Here is a 19,202-nt window from a genome sequence, read left to right as displayed (position 1 = left end):
CAAATATAAAGAAATACACACAGCAGGAATCAGTTTCTTGCGGGTGGGGGGAGGGGGCTCGGTCTTTTTTGGGTTCAAACTTGGAGGTCATGACTCACAGCCTGTATTCCCAACTTAGCCAGAGGATTTATTTGTTAACTTGGTTTCATTAGAAATCACTTCACTGAGTATGTATTTTAAAAAAGAAAACTTTGCTTTTGAGAACAGACCTCAGAAATATTTAAGAACCCTTGGACTCAAAGAAAATCAAATGCCCACAACAGTTCTGTAACGGCTCACAGATAAGCTTTTGCAAAACTCAGTCTGCATAAAAATTAGGTCGGAACTCAGGTTAAAAAAAAAAAAAAAAAAGAAAGGCATTGGAAGCCCTGGTCGGAGCTAAGTGGACGGCGGACGCCGGGTTATCTGTTCGGGTAGATGCATTCGATCGAACCCAGGTTAAATTTTAAAGCCCCTGGATTCTGCTCCAGTCGCTAGTTTCCTTTCCAGAGTTTTCTGCCTTCAGTCTTTCGGAATTGCGGCCGCGCTGAAACTGGGAGCCGCCGCAGTGATCGGGGGGAGGTAAAGAGGAATGTAATAAAAGTGACTAAATTGGATGAGAACGGTTTATGGACCTTCTCGGTAGCAATTTGAAATTCAGAAGTGTTTAGCAGCAATTTATAACGAAGAAGGGGGGTGGGTAAAGAATCGCCGACTTTCTCCATTCGGTTCCCTCCTCCCTCGGGCTGCCAGGCCCTGTCCCCTTGTCCCCTAGGACTCACAGGTTCACAGTTACATCCAGAGGAAACATATATTTAGCCAGGAGGTCTCATGATCTCTAGAAACCCTATTTTACTAAGCCTCTACCTAACCTGGTTCAAATCTGCTAAGGTGCCTCTCCCTTCTCCAACTGGAAACACACACACATATATACAAAGACACACACACACTTCAGGGAGACTGACCTTTAGAAAATCATTTACTTCGATTTACCTAAAAAAAAAAAAATTGTAAAAATCCATTCCCACAAAACAACTCCTCTTGCCCTAGTTAAAACTCTCTCTCTCTTGACAGCCTCCCGAGGTCACATCTGTTGGGAAAAATCCTTTTTGCGAGTGAAAGGGAGCGAGACATACATCACGGCTCCTGCCGAGGACGAACCTGCGGCCCCGCGACGCCCTGCTGACAGATCGGCGCTGATAACCCCGCGACGTTCATTTCCAGCCCCTCTGCCGGCCAAGGACCGTATCAGTTTGTACACAGTTGTGATAACCATTTGGAGGGAGCGAAGAAGGGGTGTGTATGTGAAGGCGGGGGCGTGGGGAAGAGGTATTTCTCGCTGGGACTGGGAAAGGTGACCCCCTCCTCTTGCCAACGACTTATCTGAGACTTACCTGAAGTTCTCCAGGGAAAGTTCAGAGCAAACGGGACACCCAAACTCGGAGAGCACCTCCGGGCGCGACTGGCGTGGAAACCCCTTTCTACTCTGCGCACTTCATGGACTAACCTTTCGGTGCACCGTGACCCCGAATTAAAAGTTTCAGGTTAGCTGGGGAGTGCAGATGGGAACCTCCCGAAACTTCCCAGGAATTTAGCACATTTAGTAGCACAGAGATAGGGAGCTGGACATTCGAGTTCTTTCTTTCCTAGATCCCAGGAGACAAGACTCCCGACGGCCACCACGACCTGAGCCCCAGAGTCTCGAGAAGAGATCGGGAGAGTTTAAGGTCGGTCACACACAACTGTGGAGCAAAAAAGTTCATTTACTGGGTCGAGAGGAGAGGGGAAGGCCGACGGAGGAAAGCACGGTCCCCCCCTTATTCGGGGGGAGCGCTGACCCCGGAGCTGGAGCGTCGCTCCGGCTGTGGTGGCTGCGTGGGGTTGTGCGTGGTCAACTCCTCCCGCGCCATCGCCCTCCCCTCCCCCCAACCCGCCCCCTTGAGAGCGCGTGTAACGGAGGGCGGAGGAATGGGTGTGGGTCGCCAGCCAGATCAGGCGTTCTGCCACCTCCGCCCCTCCCCCGGCGTCCCGGGGATCGGCGCCCCCTGGATGGACTGGCCTCCTGCTCCCAGGACGGCGCTCTCGGCTCAGCCCACACCCGCAGGCTGCGCGGGGCTCATTGTCTGCCGGGGCGGCGCGATCCCCTCCCCCCGCCGCTCGGCGTCCCCTCCCCACCCTCTTTTCTCTCCTCCCCTCTCTCCCTCCTCCTCCTCTTCACCTCCAGCGCCCAGCTGCTCGCAGAACGCAGTTCCGACCCACAGCCTGGCACCCTTCGGCGAGCGCTGTTTGTTTAGGGCTCGGTGAGTCCAATCAGGAGCGCAGGCTGCAGTTTTCCGGCAGAGCAGTAAGAGGCGCCTCCTCTCTCCTTTTTATTCACCAGCGGCACCGCGCAGACCCCGGACTCGCGCTCTCCTGCCGGCGCCCTCGGCCTCTCTCCGCGCTCGGGAGCACCCTCCGCCACGGCTGTTCTCCATGCGCAGCGCCCACCCGAGGTTCGGCTGCTTCTTCTCTTGCCCCAACTCCCTTCTTTCCTCCTCTGCACCTCCCCTCCCTAGTCGCAGGCCCCTCGGCCTCGGCTCTCCGGCCCTCTGCGGGCCGCGATCGGCTCCGGGGGTGTCTACCTTCTCCATTCCCGGCAGGCTCCCAGGTTCCCGGGACACCGCGGACCAACTTCTGGTGTCTTTTCCTCTCCCCGAAGCGCTTATCTGCGCTCAGCCTTATCTCAGAGTTATCTTGGCGCAAAGGGGCGGGAGCCGGCAGTCAGGCAGGCAGAGAATTCTTTCTTGCTATCTACCCCGGGTCTGTGTGTGGGTATTAATTTTAGTATGGTTATCTCCGATGAGCCGAAGCGATTTGAGGAAGCGGCCCCGAGAAGGCCAGTCCGGCTGCGTTCACCTCCTCCCTCCTCCACCCCCTCCCAGTCTCCCTGTCATTCTTCCTGCTCTCCCGTTTGGGGTGGCCTCGGCTCCGGGGCGGTCTCACGTCCCCCCACCCCACCCCACCCCCTTGCATTTCCCCCTCCTTTTCTCTGCACTCCGCTCCACCCCGCGACGTCCGATTGTGGAACGGTCTGGCCTTTCCGTGGCTGGGGATGACCGCGGGGTGGGCCGGGGTGGCCTGGCTGGCGTGGGCCAGCCGGCGTGAGCGCACGCACTGGCGGCTGCATAGGCGAGCGGTACCTAAGGTGCGTGGCGCCGGGGACGTGGGGTGGGCAGGAGATTCCGGCCCTGCGGACATCCCGCACAGCCTGCGTGTCCCGAAGGTCTGAGACTCCGGTCTCCGCCCTGGCGCCCCACCTTCCCAAGTCTGGGTTGAATTTCACTCCGGGGCTCGCGTTCTGTCTCGTCAGCTCAGTCCAGGAAGCTCTGGGAAAGCCCGAGTAGGAGAACGCGGCGGTTTCGTTTTCAGGGGACAGGTTGCCTTCCCTACGCTAATGATTTTCACGCGGGCAGCCCTCACCCCGAGGCATTTCGGGCGAGCGACCGCGGTACGGAGGCAGGATAAGGCAGCGCAGACGCGCATGGCTCCTTAAAAAGTTCCTTTGTGTGCCATTGGCCGGGAGGGAGCCACTTTGGGGCGGAAGGAAAACCTCGGCCAGTCTCCCAGTCACCCCTGGAATCTGGCGCGCGAGGATGAAGGATGCTGCGTCGGGGGTGGGAAGGGAGCTAGAGGGGATCCAAGCCTTGCGCGTGAGGAGGAGCGGGTATCCTGGCCCTGGGAGGACCCTGCGGCGGCTGCGCAGGCTCCATGCTCCTTCCCCACCCCTGGAACCCGGGGCTGAAAACGGGATTTTTGAGGAATTTCATTAGCTGGAGAGAAGAGTGGAGGTGAGACGCGGTGCAGCCCGCGCTTTGATAAGTCCTTTTAAAATTTTCTCTTCTCGACCCTGTCTCCCTCCCCATCTTGTCTCAGGAGCTAAAAGTCAGCTTGCAGCGGCGCCGGACCGTGGATGGCCTTGACTGACGGCGGCTGGTGCCTGCCGAAGCGCCTTGGGGCCGCGCCCCCTGCGAACGCCAGCGACTCCGGAGCCTTTCCAGCGCGGGAGCCCTCCACGCCGCCTTCCCCCATCTCCTCCTCTTCTTCCTCCTGCTGCTCTCGGGGTGGGGAGCGCGGCCCCGGCGGCGCCAGCAACTGCAGGACGCCGCAGCTCGACACGGAGGCGGCGGCGGGACCCACGGCCCGCTCGCTGCTGCTCAGTCCCTACGCCTCGCATCCCTTCGGGGCTCCCCACGGACCTTCGGCGCCGGGGATCTCGGGCCCCGCGGGCGCCCTGTCGAGCTGGGAGGACCTACTGCTCTTCGCTGACCTCGACCAAGCGGCGACCGCCAGCAAGCTGCTGTGGTCCAGCCGCGGCGCCAAGCTGAGCCCTTTCGCGCCCGAGCAGCCGGAGGAGATGTACCAGACCCTCGCCGCCCTCTCCAGCCAGGGGCCTGCAGCTTACGACGGCTCGCCCGGCGGCTTCGTGCACTCGGCGGCTGCAGCCGCTGCAGCCGCGGCCGCCGCGAGCTCCCCGGTCTACGTCCCCACCACGCGCGTGAGCTCCATGCTGCCCGGCCTGCCGTACCTACAAGGCGCGGGCGGCGGGCCCGCCAATCACGCGGGGGGCGCGGGCGCGCACCCCGGCTGGCCCCAGGCCTCGGCCGATAGTCCCCCGTATGGCAGCGGAGGCGGCGCGGCGGCCGGAGGGGCGGCGGGGCCCGGCAGCGCCGGCTCGGCCGCGGCGCACGTCTCGGCGCGCTTCCCCTACTCTCCCAGTCCGCCCATGGCCAACGGCGCGGCCCGGGACCCCGGGGGCTACGCGGCGGCCGGCGGTGGGGCCGCGGGCGGCGTGAGCGGGGGCGGCAGCGGCCTAGCGGCTATGGGCGGCCGCGAGCACCAGTATGGCTCGCTGTCGGCCGCGCGGCCGCTGAACGGGACGTACCACCACCATCACCACCACCACCCGAGCGCCTACTCGCCCTACGTGGGGGCCCCGCTGACGCCCGCCTGGCCCGCCGGACCCTTCGAGACCCCGGTGCTGCACAGCCTGCAGAGCCGCGCCGGAGCCCCGCTCCCGGTGCCGCGCGGCCCCGGCACAGGTAAGGGGCAGGGTCGCGCCGTGGCGTGCGGGTTGGAGGGCGCGAGGCGGGTGTGGAACAGCGTTTTGAACTGGGCCCTGTTTCCGGGGCTCTCCTGGTGTGGATGCCCGGAGTCTGGCCGCGTTGCGATGGGCTTCTTTGCACGAGAGAGACTAGATGCGCCGGTACGCCTCAGTCCAGGGACTGCAGTGGGCCGTTGGGGAAAGTGAGCCCAGGAGGGACCTGGCAGGGCCTGAGCCTGGTCGCAGACCTCAGTTTTCCCGGTGGAGGCGTGGGACTCCCATTTGGGAGGGTGATTTTAGGCGAGTGCTGAGCGTGGCAATCACCCTCTCCTCAGATACAGTCGTACGCAATTCAGCTCTCCAAAGATCGAGAGTTGAGTGTGTTTTTCTCAAGGAGAGTGTTTTTATTAAAAGAGCCCCACGGTGGAAAAGGACCTCGTTGGCATCTCCCTGCGACTCGTTGGGAGGGAAGGCAGAGAGGTCAGCCTCGTGACTGTCCCGAGGGAAAGCTGGTGGAAGGGCCCTTTCGCTTGGCATCAGCAGGCGGGGTGTCTGCGGCTGCTGCTCCCGTCTGCGCCCCACCCCCAGGCTGGACCAGGGGTACCCCAGCACCCACACCTATTCCTCCGCCAGAGTGCACGCCAGTAATTTTTCAGTTTCCAATCCCACTCATGCTTTCCATTCCAGTGTCTGGGGGCAGTTTGGGGTGAGCTGGGAAGAGTTGTCAAAATTCCTGCAAATGCGCGCTCTTGAAGAGCGTTTGTCCTGCTCAAGCTGGGAGGGTGTGAACTGTTGTCTGGCCCGACGGAGGGGTTTTGGCTTCTTTCCTGAGCCGCAGGGTTCTGGATCCTTCTTCGTGCTTTCAGGGGTCTGTCTTTGTATTTCACGCGTTTGATATAACTTGACAGTTTCCTAAGACCAAAAAAAAAACAAAACAAAACAAAAAACTTTTGGCCCATTGCTTCTTTAAAGGGGTGTTGTGGGTGTCAGAAGGTGGCAAAGACAAGGAGGCCTTTCAGCCTAAGTTATCCCACCTGGGATTCGCACTCCCCAGGGCTGGGCTCCTCATTTAGGACTTTTAGGGGTCCTAGTTAGTGAGGGTCAAGTGAGGCACAGCCAGTCTTGTGCTCAGGGACAATCTGGGAATGCCAGTGGCCTGAAGGTGAAGGATCTGACTTGAATCTCCCTCTCTCAGTAACATTGGGCCGAAAATCCTTAAAGTCTGTGGGTCTGGGAGTAGAGTGGGGGTGGGGAGGGGCCCCGTTCAGGTTTGGAGACCGCAGAGAACAGAGCCAGGTCACCCTTGCTGCTGCATGGGGACCCATGTCTGGCTCCTGGGAGCAGAGAGACTGGGAGACGAATCTTCAAAGGATGGGGAGGAGGTGGTGGTTGGGGTGTGAGGCGCTTGTCAAGTCAGGAATCCAGCAGGGAATCCGAAAGGTTGTGTGAATTGGGTTGGGGGCAGTTCTGCCGGCCTGACACACCTTACCTGACCTCCATTTCCCTTTGCCCCATTTCAGCATTTCACGAGACAGAGGAAGAGCAGCAGTCCAGAAGGCAGTATGGGAGTCTTGGGATGTTTAAACTGGTTCTGTGAAGAAAACCCTTTTAGAGGGGTTGGGTGCAGTTACAGACAAGTTATAAGTTATTTCATTTTAAACGTAGTTTATCCTTTCACTGTTTTTTTTTTGCTTTCTGGGTAAATGCTGCAAAGTTAGAAAAGTCTTGTATAGATTCAGAGTGTGTGTGTGTGTGTGTTTAAAGGAGAGGGGCTTAGGAACACCTAACTTTTGTGTAAAGAGTATTTTAAGAAGGCAGGAAGCTGCTGAGAATAAGCCAGTCTGGGAGCTGGGGAGACGAATGACCCTAATTTTGCTTGTCCCCACAGGTATTCCCCTGCTAGAGAGACCTTGACCCCCAGCCCCTCTCCTCCCAGGTTCCTTATTCTCTGCTTCTCCACTCTGATTAAAAAAAAAAAAAAAAAAAATGGAGGCATTCTTTTAACTGATTTGAGTGGATGGCAGGGCTCAGTGCGAAGGCAGGGGTGTGGTTGGGTGCTCTGGGAACCTGGTGTGTCCACCTCTCCCTGGTGCTGGTGGGTGTGTGGTGGGGAGGCTGGGGGTGAGCTCTGTCCCCAGAGGCCAGTGCTGTTCCAAGCTGCTGCTGAATTGGGTTCCATTCTCAGTCTGGGGATGACTTCACCCTTCTCCTCAGAGTCTGTCACTCCCCGGGGCACCCAAAGCAGACAAGTTAGGATGAATAGGGGGCCTATTGGGGGCCTGTTGGTGAGAGAGCTTCCAGCACAGTTGGATTTTGTGCTTTATAAAAAGTCGCATTTTGCTTATAAAATCGAAGCTACCCAACAAGGAGCGGGAAAAGTATGGAGGGAATGGGAGCTGTAGATTTTACTTACTTAAAAATAGGTAAACTTCCTAAATTTTATTTATCCAAGCAGGGCTTTACATTTTGTCTCTAGGTTTTCAGCCGACCAAAGAGATTTACCTGGGGCGCTCACAGTCTTCTATTGGGAGTTTCTTTATTGTTCCCAGCCTGCGAGGAGGCCAGGCATGGGGCTGGGTTCTCCAGGGAATGCCCCACTTCTCCATGGAGAGGGGCTCTGATAGGTAACATTTTAAAGTCAACAACAAAGACAAATACCTTGTTTAACTTCAGTGTCCTTGAAGTCCTGAGCATTTTACTGATTACCGTAGTCAATAGTGGCTTTTAGGGCGGAGAAGAATAAATCTCTGTGATGTGTTCTAAGTTGCAGTATCCCCATGACAACTTTGAACTGGGGTTATGGGGGTGCTAGTTTCTTTTAAATTTATTTCTTGAGGAGGAAGGAAACTTGTTTTGCAGGGAAAATAATATTAATTGAATTAAAGATTTTTGTGTATCCAAATCAGACTGAAATATCTTTACAAAAGCTGATGGTAGACACAAGCTATAAACCAACCACTGACAAATAGAAAGAGAAAGAATAGAAAGTTTTGCTAACACAGTCTTCAAATAAATTCTAAAGTGTCATGTTTATTTACTTTAAAATTTGATTCAAAATGCCCCTTGAAGAAAGCCAAATTGTAACATTTAAATTTTGTGTAATATAAATAACTCTAAACAGTTACTTTAAAGGAAATATTTTCAAAAGTACTTGATAAGTACCCATCTCACTTTAGTTAATTGTTCATATTTAGCTGATTTAAGGGAAAGTAATAAATGTTAAAATCATTTACTCTAAAGGCTTTTTTTTTTTTTAAGTTAGCAGGTTTAGGTTAATTATGAACTTTGGAAAACTAAGCAAACAGTAAAATGACAAATACTAATTTAAATAGATGACATAAGTTGAAATTTTAGTGTAGGAAAGTAGGAAAAACTGATTTAGCACTGGAATAGTGCTGGTAATTTTCTGAATCCATTCAGTATCGACCATTTGTAGAAATTTTGTAGATTGTAGCAATTAGACCCATTTTAAAATCATAATATTTTAGTGTTTGGTTTTTGTGACATGAAAATTAAACTAACATTCATCTCTGTTCTTACTAATTTCTTACTGCGTTTTCCCCCCAGGAGTCATTATTAATTAATTGGTAAAAGTGCTCAAGAACAATATTTCTAATTTCAGTTGTCTATTCTTTATGGAGGAAAAGGAAGAGTGGTGGTAGCCATAGCAAATACTTTCAAAAAATTACTTGAGATAAAAGAAGACAGCCTTGTTATGTCCCGGGGTATTTGCGGGGATATTTGCGGGTGGGGCCTGGGGTGAACGATCACTGTTAATACTGCAAAGCTTACTCGGGTTTTGGCAAGTGGTGTATTGTAATTATGATGGATTTCAGTTTTGAAAAGCTTGGGAACAGCGGGAAAGGAGAGGTCAGGGGGCCCACACCGACCACCCCAAGGCTCATCTCAATTCCGAGGTCCTTGGGGAGACGGAAGGCGGATGATCCGGGCCGGGTTTCTAGCTCTGTCACCGGACTTTGCAGGGCTTTGCACGGGGCGCGCCCAGGGGTGCAGAAGTATTGGACAAATAATGGGTCAACAGAGCGGTCGCGGTGACATCAACAGCCGGCTCCCGGCCGGGCCGCCGAGCAGAAAGGCGCGGGAGCGGGCTCGGGGGACTCTGGGTGCGGGTTTATAGGGTTCGCGGGGTCGGGCGGGCGAGCGCGCGCGCGGTGGGACCTCACCGGCCTCTCGTCCCGCAGACCTGCTGGAGGACCTGCCCGAGAGCCGCGAGTGCGTGAACTGCGGCTCCATCCAGACGCCGCTCTGGCGGCGCGACGGCACCGGCCACTACCTTTGCAACGCCTGCGGTCTCTACAGCAAGATGAACGGCCTCAGCCGGCCCCTCATCAAGCCGCAGAAGCGCGTGGTGAGTGCGGGCGCCGCCTTCCCCCGCGGCCCGGCCCGGAGCCGCGCGCTGCCCGCGGGGCCCGGGTGTCCCCGCCCGACCCGGCCCGCACCTGTGCCCGCGCGCCTACAGCGGACCCGAAATGGGGGTCCCGGGTAGTTTTAGCGCCCACTGGGGCAGATCGTCCCCGAAACTAGCCAAAGGGGAATGAAGGCAGCCCTCTGCTCAAATTCACACAGAGTGACATCCTTAAATAGGAAAAAAAAAAAAGGAAGATGTGGTGTGCTACTGTCTTTTTTTAAAAAGTACCAACCCCCTATCTTTACACATCTCTAGATGTACTTGCAAATGCACTGAAATAATTTTGGAAGGAGATCCAAGGAATGAGTAATGTTAGTAACCTCCAGGGAGAGAAACAGACTTACAGCCCCAGATCAAGTGAAGGTTTCTTTTCACTGTGGACTCTTTGGTTTGGAGTCGATTCTTGAGGAGATCTAGCTCCTCTGTAACATCCCGTAAAATGTATGTTAAAATGGAACCCACCGCCCTCTTGTCCCCAAGGCTCGACTTGAATCCCTTTGACTCTGTCGTTTCCACCTCCGGGCCCCGTCCACCTCTTCAGATTAGTTTTAGCTCCAAATTCCATCCGTCCTTTGGATTGTCCTTGAGTCTAGTGAAAAATTTATTTACTCTAACTTTTGTTATTTTGAAATCTGGCTGTTCAGAGAACTACTGTTCATAGAACTTGAGGGGAAAAATGCAGTCTGCACATTTTTCTCAAGTAGAAGATTTTCACCATCCCAACACATTTCACTATGATTTAAAGTGTGGGAATTCTGATTTTCTTCAGGGATTAATCTCTTATTGTCCCCTGTGTTTTTAAGAAGGAAAGGGTATTTACTGCTGTTGTGATTAGAGAAAATAAATGAAAGCTTTCACACGCCCCACTGTAAGGCTAACATTTGTTTAGCCAAGTACTCATACTCTAATACCTTTTAAAGTAAAATATTTTACAGTTAGATGCCAGACATCTTAAGTATCCAAGTAATTTATTTAATTGTTATACTCTAATTAGCAGGAACAAATGCTACACATGTTGTTTGTGTTAAATAGATTAGAGTGAAATTGCATCACAATGTGAGTCTGCCACCTTAAAGAGAAGCAATTAGTTTTATGGTTGTTTTGTTTTTAATGCATTTAAAATAAAGTGGCCGAGGTTAATTTAATGAGTGTATGTGCCTTAAACTTGTTAGTCACCCGCAGCTTAGACTTTGCTTCAAAGGGCATCCTTAACTTCTGTGCCTGACTCCCTGTGTTTTTTCATTTTTCTTACATGCATCGTATTTTAAAAGTACTGCTGGTAAATATTCCAAGGAAGTTCCTTGTCTTCATGCATTAGCCAATGTATGCACAATGAAAGAGATGATTATTTTTTTGGAAAGGCACATTGAACAGAGTCCTGATTGAGCCCGGAAAGGCAACATTTTCTCAAGATTTAGCAAAACGCTGGCAGAATACTAGCCATTTCGTTTCTAGTGGCATTTTAAATTTGATCTGTTAACATCCATATTTAGAGAGTGGCCTTAGTTTTGTGCACTTACCAGTAAAAATAACTGTTAACAGGAAACACAAAACCCACTTTTAACATCTCTGAATCTATTAGTTTTCCTTCTGTATGGCAGGTGTCTTGGCAGTGACCAAGGTCCGACAATGTGCTTTGTAAATGGGTTATAAATGATACCAATTGAAGGGTGTGTCTATCAATTAGTTCTCCTGTGGGCTTCTTATTTATGGTTTTGCTGGGTCTAGTTAGTTCTCAGACATAGAATGTTGAACCCAAGTTTGTTTAGCTAGCAGTACAGGACCAATCACAGTGAATTTGAACTTGTAATACATTGCAAAATAAGATTTATGGTGTAACCTGAATTCCTTGTTAGTGATGAATATAACTGAGATCGCTTGTTACAAGAAACTTTTATAACCTGCTCACCTTTATTTCACATGTTCATGGGGACTGGCTTCACTTATGATCTGCAGTTGACAGTCATAAAGTTCTTTGTTATAATGGCAAATTCTGATAACAAGTTTGCCTCACATTGGCTCCAAATTCCACTGCAAACTATCATAAATGACCTGTTTATAAAATGAACTTTCCTGTCCCTAATTTACTTATTTCATATTTATGAAGAGAGAAAGGATTGCTCTTCTGGGAAATTATTCTCTTTTACGGATAAAGAAAAAAAAAAGAAGCAGCAGCCCTGAGGTGTAAGAGTTCATGTTTTCATCATTTTAACAAAGCAAGTTCCCAAATAGTTCTGTCAGCCAAACATACTTGTTTCCACCAAAGTCAAAGTGATTCTTTCTTAGCACCGACTTCTTAAAAATGTGGCAGTGCTAAGAGGCTTCCCAGTGTCTCTTTGGTTTTACAACTTGTCTGTAAAGAGTATGCTGTAGCAATAACAACAGGACGTGAGTTGTAAAAACAAAATTCAATTTTTAGCTTTTGACTTTGCCAACAAAGATTTTGAAAATCTCTGTCTTTTAATCTGAATAGTCAGTGCATGCTCAATCTGTGTTTTTGTCGTCTATTCTTTATAACTTTTCTTAAATTAATCATCACAGCCAACTTCCCTAATTCTATATCTTTCAACTTGTTTTGGTCCCTGGATTTTCCCCATAGGTTTTTTTTTTTTAACTGAAGTCATAGCACATTTTTTAAGTTGCCTATCTAGGTAATCGAAAAGCAAACTTAGATTTTTGTCATTCTAGGTAAGAACTTAGACTAGCTTAAAAAGCCCCTCTTTATAATTCACACATAATAGTTTAGAGGAGATAAACTCCACATAAGGATGTTATGGGTATAAAGGAAACATAGAAATCAGAGTGACAGACAGTTGACCTTTTCTGACAAATTTAACCCTTTGTACTGAGAAAGAAAAGGCAGCCCACTCCAGTATTCTTACCTAGAGAATCCCAAGGACAGAAGAGCCTGGCAGGCTACGGTCCATGGGGTTGCAAGAGGTTGACACGATTTTATTGACTAAAGCACCGCCACCACGTGAGGAAAAGTTCTATACCGACAGGGTAAATCAAATATAGCAGCACCGCCAAGACAAGGCCGGCACTAACACAGTGTTGTAGAATTCGCTTGTCCTTTGGAGAATGGATAATACAGAAAATTCAGGCAATAGATGATCATGATGATAATTAATGAGATGTATTAAAATATGTTTCTTTACAAAATTTTTTGGTGCATCTTCCAAAATTCATTTCTATTAATATATATAGGCTTTTCTACAGTTTCTGGTTTATTCCTCTGCACATTCTGAGAAATAGACCTGGTTATCTGAGTTTTCAGATGAGGCAGAGACTCCCCAAAGCCACTTAACACATTGGCAGGCAGTTTATGACTGCATTTCTTTACTCAGACCTCTGACAACAACAGTGAGCGCAGGCATTGGCCAGTATTGTGACTGCTCTAATCTATGCTAATGAGCTGGGGCAGATCAATTGATCTGTATTAGATGGGCACACTTTGGTTCAGGAAGGTCAACCTAATTACACTTCAAGGGTTTTTTTTTTCCCTCAAGGGGGACTGCTTATTTATAATAACCAGGTACATGCTTGTTGCTGGCAGGGACACGACACGTTGACGTGTGTAGCATATATGTGAAAAGCACTTACGTCTGTCCACTCTCTTGTGCTGCTTTCTAGCCTTCCTCCCGGCGGCTTGGATTGTCCTGCGCCAACTGTCACACCACGACCACCACTTTGTGGCGCAGAAACGCCGAGGGCGAGCCTGTGTGCAATGCCTGCGGACTCTACATGAAGCTCCATGGGGTGCGCCACCTACTCTGCTCTGTGTATACACCTTCAGTGTCTCGTTTGTACTCAGTCTCAGCTTAAAAAACTCAGCAGGGGAGAGGGCATGGAGGTGAAGGATCTGATTTTTGTATACGCACGTTTGTGAATCTAGGGGTCTGTTAATTATTCTAGAACTATTATCATACCGGTAAGAAACAAAAAATGATGCCAGTTAAACTTATACACATCCATAGCCAGACATCCAGATTGTAGAAACACAAAAACGTGGGAAATGTGCATTTTAGAACTGATAAGATGGTAGTAATCTTTTTAAAAAAAAACTGTAAAATTGAAGTCTAGTTGATTTATAATGTTTCAGATGTACAGCAAGTGATTCAGTGATCCATATGTGTGTGTATATTCTTTTTCAGATTCTTTTCCCTCTTAAGTTATTAAAGAATGTTAAGTATAGTTCCCTGTGCTATACAGCAGATCTCTTTGTTATCTATTTTGTATATAGTAGTGTGTGTATTTTAAAAAGCTGTACACGTAAAAAGAAGAAAGCATGGAACCTACTAGAAATGGACACTAACTAGTTTATAGCTTAAAAATGTGAATGCAGTCAAATACATCTATACAGAAGAGTCATAACATTGGATAGCTCTAGTTAAAAAGATGTTGCATTTTAAGCATAGCACAAGATATTATAAAATATGCCAACTTTAAAAAGAAAAATAACCTTGGTATATGTAGAAAGAAGAATTCACGATCTCTTTGAAATAAAAATATGTAATTCGGTGGTTTCACTCTGTAATTAAAAGTTGTTTAAAACAATAAACATTAAGTTGAGGGAAGAGATTCTACCTGGCAAATTACCCCATTTTTTCCCCCCTCTGGAGGAATCTTTGCATTTGATGGGGAAAGTGTAGTCTTTGTGTAGCTGGAATCTATGAAGTGTGTATAAAAATTGGATTGAAATTTATGCCAAGTTCTTTTAAATGAGGGCTTTCAGTACTGACATTCAGTCTTTAGTTAGTTTGGTTTTTCTGCAGTATAATATTTATTAAACTTATGTCTTATGTGAAAAATTTTTTAGGTGCCTCGACCGCTTGCTATGAAAAAAGAGGGAATTCAAACCAGGAAACGAAAACCTAAGAACATAAATAAGTCAAAAGCTTGCTCTGGTAAATATAAGAAAATGCTGTTTGACTGTAAAATATTTGCCAGCCTTAGTAGAGTATATGTATATTTATGAGGTTAATTTTGACCGTTACAGGTAATAGCAATAATTCTGTTCCCATGACTCCAACTTCCACCTCTTCTAACGCAGATGACTGCAGCAAAAATACTTCCCCCACCACACAACCGGCAGCCTCAGGGGTAAGTGTTAAAACAGCATAGACTCTTTCTCAGCTAGTGAGTTGCTCTCCTGTATATTATCTCCAATATTATCTTATCTGGTAGTACAATAATCTAAACCAACAGTTCAGTTTAGTTAGCTGATACCTAAGAATAGTTTTTAGAGGAAATTACATTTAAATGTCAACAAAATGACAAACTTAAGTACTTTACAAACCTCTTAATTAAGATCTATATCATTTTTTTATGGTTGAATTAACCTAAGTAAAAGCAAGAAGTTTGGGTTTGAAGTGCTTTAAATTGTTTTATTTCCAGGTTTTTATCTGAGTTTATATATGTGTGTGTGTGTATACGTACATATGTATGTATATCTATATATCTATATATTTCTAGTGTAGATCAGGCACAGCTCAATGGTTTTATATTTCCCAATGCCCATGACATTTAAATTGCTTTTGCTTATCTTATCAACGTCTTCCCTGGTGGCTCAGTGGTAAAGAATCTGCCTGCCAATAGACGCAGGAGCTGCAGGTTTGATCCCTGGGTTGGGAAGATCCCCTGGAGAAGGAAATGGCAACCAACTCCAATATTCCTGACTGGAAAATCCCAGGGACGGAGAAATCTGGTGGGCTATAATCCATGGGATTGCAAAAGAGTCAACTGAGCAACTAAACAACAACAAATCTTATTGACTCCAGCCTTTTCTGTTCTCTTCTTCTCTTCCTTCTTTCCCTTTTTCTCTTTTTTTTGGAAATCATCTACCCAAAGCAAAACGTCATCACCATGAGCCACATGCTGCTGTATTCACTGATCTTCACCTAACTGCTGGTCCTCTGCTGGGCTGGGCAGCCTTGCCTTCTTATAATGTTCCTTGATTGTACCCAGGCTTATTTCAGCCTTGTGGTCAGCCTGTGAGCAACTGGGTTTGTGAGAGATTCACACCCCTACGAGGATGCCTGAGTTTTGGTGCAGATCTCAGACTTAGTTTCAGTAAAGCCATGATTGAAACTCAGTTTTTCTCAAGTGAAGAGCACTTTCCCACTCTAGGGTTTCCCAGATTTACCTGGAATGCCCTTTAAAAATGACCTGGCCGCACCCTGGCCCTCAGAGATGCAGGCGGGCCCGGGGCGGTAGGTTTTCCCGGAGTGCCCCGGGTGAGGATTACACTGAGACTAGTTTAGGATGAAATATTAGCATTAAAATCCCTACTTAGTAATTCTTTTTTCCGTTGATTTTTGCTTTATTTGGGGTACTTTGAAATACTACAGATTCCTGGGCTCCACCCTGGATTTTCTGAGTCAGCGTCTCTAGGGGTGGGGCTTGGAAATTTGTGTTTTTGAACAATCACCGCAGGTGAAATTGAAACCACTGCCCCCGAGGTGTCTTTGAACTGGGAACCTTGGAGCTGGTATTTTTGCTGCCTTAAACTAACAAAAATTAAACATTAAAGTAATCTGTTTTTAAACTGCTTTAAACTATATTTGATATTTTCTTTATCCTCCAATTCAAGCTCTTTTTATAGGGGAGGGAGGTTCTTTAATGAACAAGAAACATGTTCAGAGTTTCAAAATGGAAAAAGCTTTTGCTGTTGTTATTTGTTGCAGACACATGTTCTTAAAGAACATTCTTGCCTTTATAACCTTCATAAAGGTGAATGCTGCTGAAGGACTTTTTTTTTTTCTTACAAGAGGCTAACGTGTAACTTAAAGGGCCTAAAGTGGTAAATAGAAGTTACTTGTAAGGAAATGAAAAGATCGATATTATTTTAAAATTTCCTTTATTAAGCCCTAAGTCCTCAGAAGCAATTACGTAGCTTGAAAGTGTGTTAGTCACTCAGTCGTGTCCTACTCTGTGACCCATAGACTGTAGTCCGCCAGGCTCCTCTGCCCATGATATTTCCCAGGCAAGAATCCTGGAGTGGGTATCTATTCCTTTCTCCAGAGGATCTTCCTGACCCAGGGGTCAAACCCAGGTCTCCTGCATTGCAGGCAGATTCTTTACCATCTAAACTGCCATGGAAGCCAATTATGGGGCTTGCTACTGCTGCTGCTGCTAAGTAGCTTCAGTCCTGTCCGACTCTGTGCGACCCCATAGACGGCAGCCCACCAGGTTCCCCCGTCCCTGGGATTCTCCAGGCACGAACACTGGAGTGGGTTGCCATTTCCTTCTCCAAAGCATGAAAGTGGGAAGTGAAAGTGAAGTCGCTCAGTCATGTCCGACTCTTAGCGACCCCATGGACTGCAGCCCACCAGGCTCCTCCATCCATGGGATTTTCCAGGCAAGAGTACTGGAGTGGGGTGCCATTGCCTTCTCCACAATTATGGGGCTTACGTGAGGTAAAACAGTGTTCTGATTTTCCAAATCATTGAGGGGCCAGCTACGATTTCAGCCTCGGTGGTCTATCTCTACTGGCTGAAAAATGGGTTGCTGCCTGCTCCAGCTCACTTTTGTCAGTGCTACAGTCCAAGCTTAGTGAGGCAAAAGCTAAATTTGAATGGTAAATGGCACAGAAATAGAGATATTTGCCCTACAATAGGCTTTAGAAACGTGGTGAGTGGAATCTGTTTTGCTCACGTGCTGGTTCTGTGATGTAAAAATTCAAAATTGACTCTTTGCAAGTCCAATCAATTTTGCCCTCCAGGGGAGGAACTGTGCAAAGGCGGTGACAGGATTTAGCCTGGGCATGCCTGGAAGTGGGACCTTGGGAATCCGGAGGCTGGTCCCAAGGCAGCCTTGGTATCTCGGCTTCCTGGGGGTGGCTGGCTGGCCAGTGCCGTCAGAGGAAGGCTCAGTTTCCCACTAGCAGTCAGGATGCAAAGGGATTTTAGTATTAAAGAAAAAAAAAAAGTACTTTAGAGACTGGGGGAGTTGGAGAGCAGTTCCCTATAAGGTCCCCATCGCTCCTGGAGCCCGGGCAGCTTCCATGGGAGACAGCCATGCGAGCCCCAGACAGAGCAGTTCTCCGAGCCCAGGTGACCTCAGAAATGTGTCCTGACAGCTCTTCCCAGAGCCGGGGGCGGGGGGTCGGGGTGGGGTGGGGGTGTAGAGAGGATGGCCCATCATCCCCTCCTCCCTCCAAGGACCCGTCCCTCCCCGGCCAGGGCTGGCACCTGGGCTCCTGGGTGTTCCCCGACGGCCAGCCCATCGGGGAACACTGGGCTGAGTCCTTGGTGCCCTCTTGACGGGGCCGTTAGCGGACGCAGGCTTACTTGGCAGAAGCCAACCTGCTGGCCGCCTTATGGAAAGTGTCCCCTCCAAGGATAACTGAAGCCGACTCAGTGGTGCCCCATGAGCACCAGGGTGTGTCCTTGTTGGTGCCTTGACCCTCCTGGGCTGACCGGTTCTGCGTGCGCGTGGCCACTGTGGCAGCGGAGGTGCCATGAAGAGTCTGCTGGAGGTGTTATCTGTGAGCACCTGGCAGAAGCATTTGTGAAAGGCGGTTGTGTTGACAAAGATGTGACATGTTCCCACTTAGGTCTCAGTTTATGATGTTGGAGGACAGCTGTTGTTGTGACCGACTGCTTATAGGATTTTGTGAGTGCTGTGGGTAAAGGGGATGTTGCTATATCCCCGTAGCAAAGGTATATCTGGTCTGTAGCACAGGGTTCCTTCTTTGGCTTGACCCTTAAACCTCCTGTGGTGATGAGTCCGCACCGTGGATCTCCAGTGGCCCCTGTGACTGGTGGGGTGGAAATTAGTCCTGCAGGGAAGTCCTAGTTTAATAGGGACAGCCAAACTCCAGAACGAAGGGTGATCACAGGCACGTTCCTAATGGAACAAGGCAACGGGTCACGTGCTCTACTTAGAGACGTCAGTGGCTACATACCTGCTTCTCCTGCCTTCCTTAAGGATTGTGAGTTAAAGCAGAGAAGTCGGGTCTTTGAGAAGAGACCTATCAGACTGATTGTGTTAATTCCCGTCTGAGGAATCAGCTGCTGGAGATGACCAGCAGGCAGTCCTAGAGGACTTCTTTCTTTACGTTCCAAGGTCCCCGCCTGTGGGCACATTCAGCGGTGGGCCTCTCAGGACCTGGTACCTGAGCAGATCTGGCTGGACCGGAATATTCTAGGGGGAGAGACAGGAGAATCATTTTTGCGCTGCTCTGAAGCTTCGTGCTGTTGACTTTTTGGCATGTCTTAGCTTTCTGTTGCTCCTTTGTGTTTTACACTTGATCTTAGCCAAAAGGCTGAGAAGTGATGCTCCGTTGTGTTTTAACTGGACTTCTGTCTCATTCCTTCTCATGGTCATCGGCTCGCTGACCTGGCTCCCTTAGAACTCAGTTTCTCTGTTGCAGGCTGTGCCCATGTGGTGTGGTTTGGGAGGTGGAGGGAGGGCAGTTTGTCTCCTTTATGAAAACAGGAAAACCTGTTGCTGCCGCCGCGCAGCCTGGTAGTAAAATAACCCCTGTCTTGTTCCTTTTAGAATTTTTGAAAAGTGATTGCAATAAATGATTTATTTGCTTTCATTTATATAACACTTATTATTCACTAGACCATATTATCTTTCATTTTTCTTATTTTTCCTTATTTTTTTCTGTGTTGATCATAATTTTAGAATCAATTTCTTGTATGGAATTCTTTGGGTTGAGAAATGTGTTGAACTTAATTTTTGATACGTTGATTAATTTTGTGA

At 48.9% G+C, this 19,202-nt stretch overlaps 1 protein-coding gene across 2 annotated transcripts in view; it reads left to right on the top strand.

The window, feature by feature from the left end:
* The first annotated feature begins 2,238 nt into the window (after positions 1-2,238).
* Positions 2,239-19,202, top strand: part of GATA6 (GATA binding protein 6) — a 32,290-nt gene continuing 15,326 nt past the window's right edge. Inside the window, exons 1-6 of one of the 2 annotated variants that reach the window (XM_070361936.1) lie at positions 2,239-2,471; positions 3,892-5,057; positions 9,262-9,428; positions 13,122-13,247; positions 14,308-14,395; positions 14,488-14,591. In XM_070361936.1, the coding sequence (XP_070218037.1) occupies positions 3,929-5,057; positions 9,262-9,428; positions 13,122-13,247; positions 14,308-14,395; positions 14,488-14,591 (1,614 nt within the window). In that variant the 5' untranslated portion in view covers positions 2,239-2,471; positions 3,892-3,928. Of the gene's footprint in view, positions 2,472-3,005; positions 3,164-3,891; positions 5,058-9,261; positions 9,429-13,121; positions 13,248-14,307; positions 14,396-14,487; positions 14,592-19,202 lie in introns of those variants that run through there. The other variant, XM_070361937.1, reaches the window with a different exon arrangement.

The sequence above is a fragment of the Bos mutus genome, chromosome 24, assembly GCF_027580195.1.
Source record: "Bos mutus isolate GX-2022 chromosome 24, NWIPB_WYAK_1.1, whole genome shotgun sequence".
Classification (NCBI taxonomy): domain Eukaryota; kingdom Metazoa; phylum Chordata; class Mammalia; order Artiodactyla; family Bovidae; genus Bos; species Bos mutus.
The sequence above is the reverse complement of the archived record's forward strand: the minus strand, read 5'-3'. Positions and strand labels throughout refer to the sequence as shown.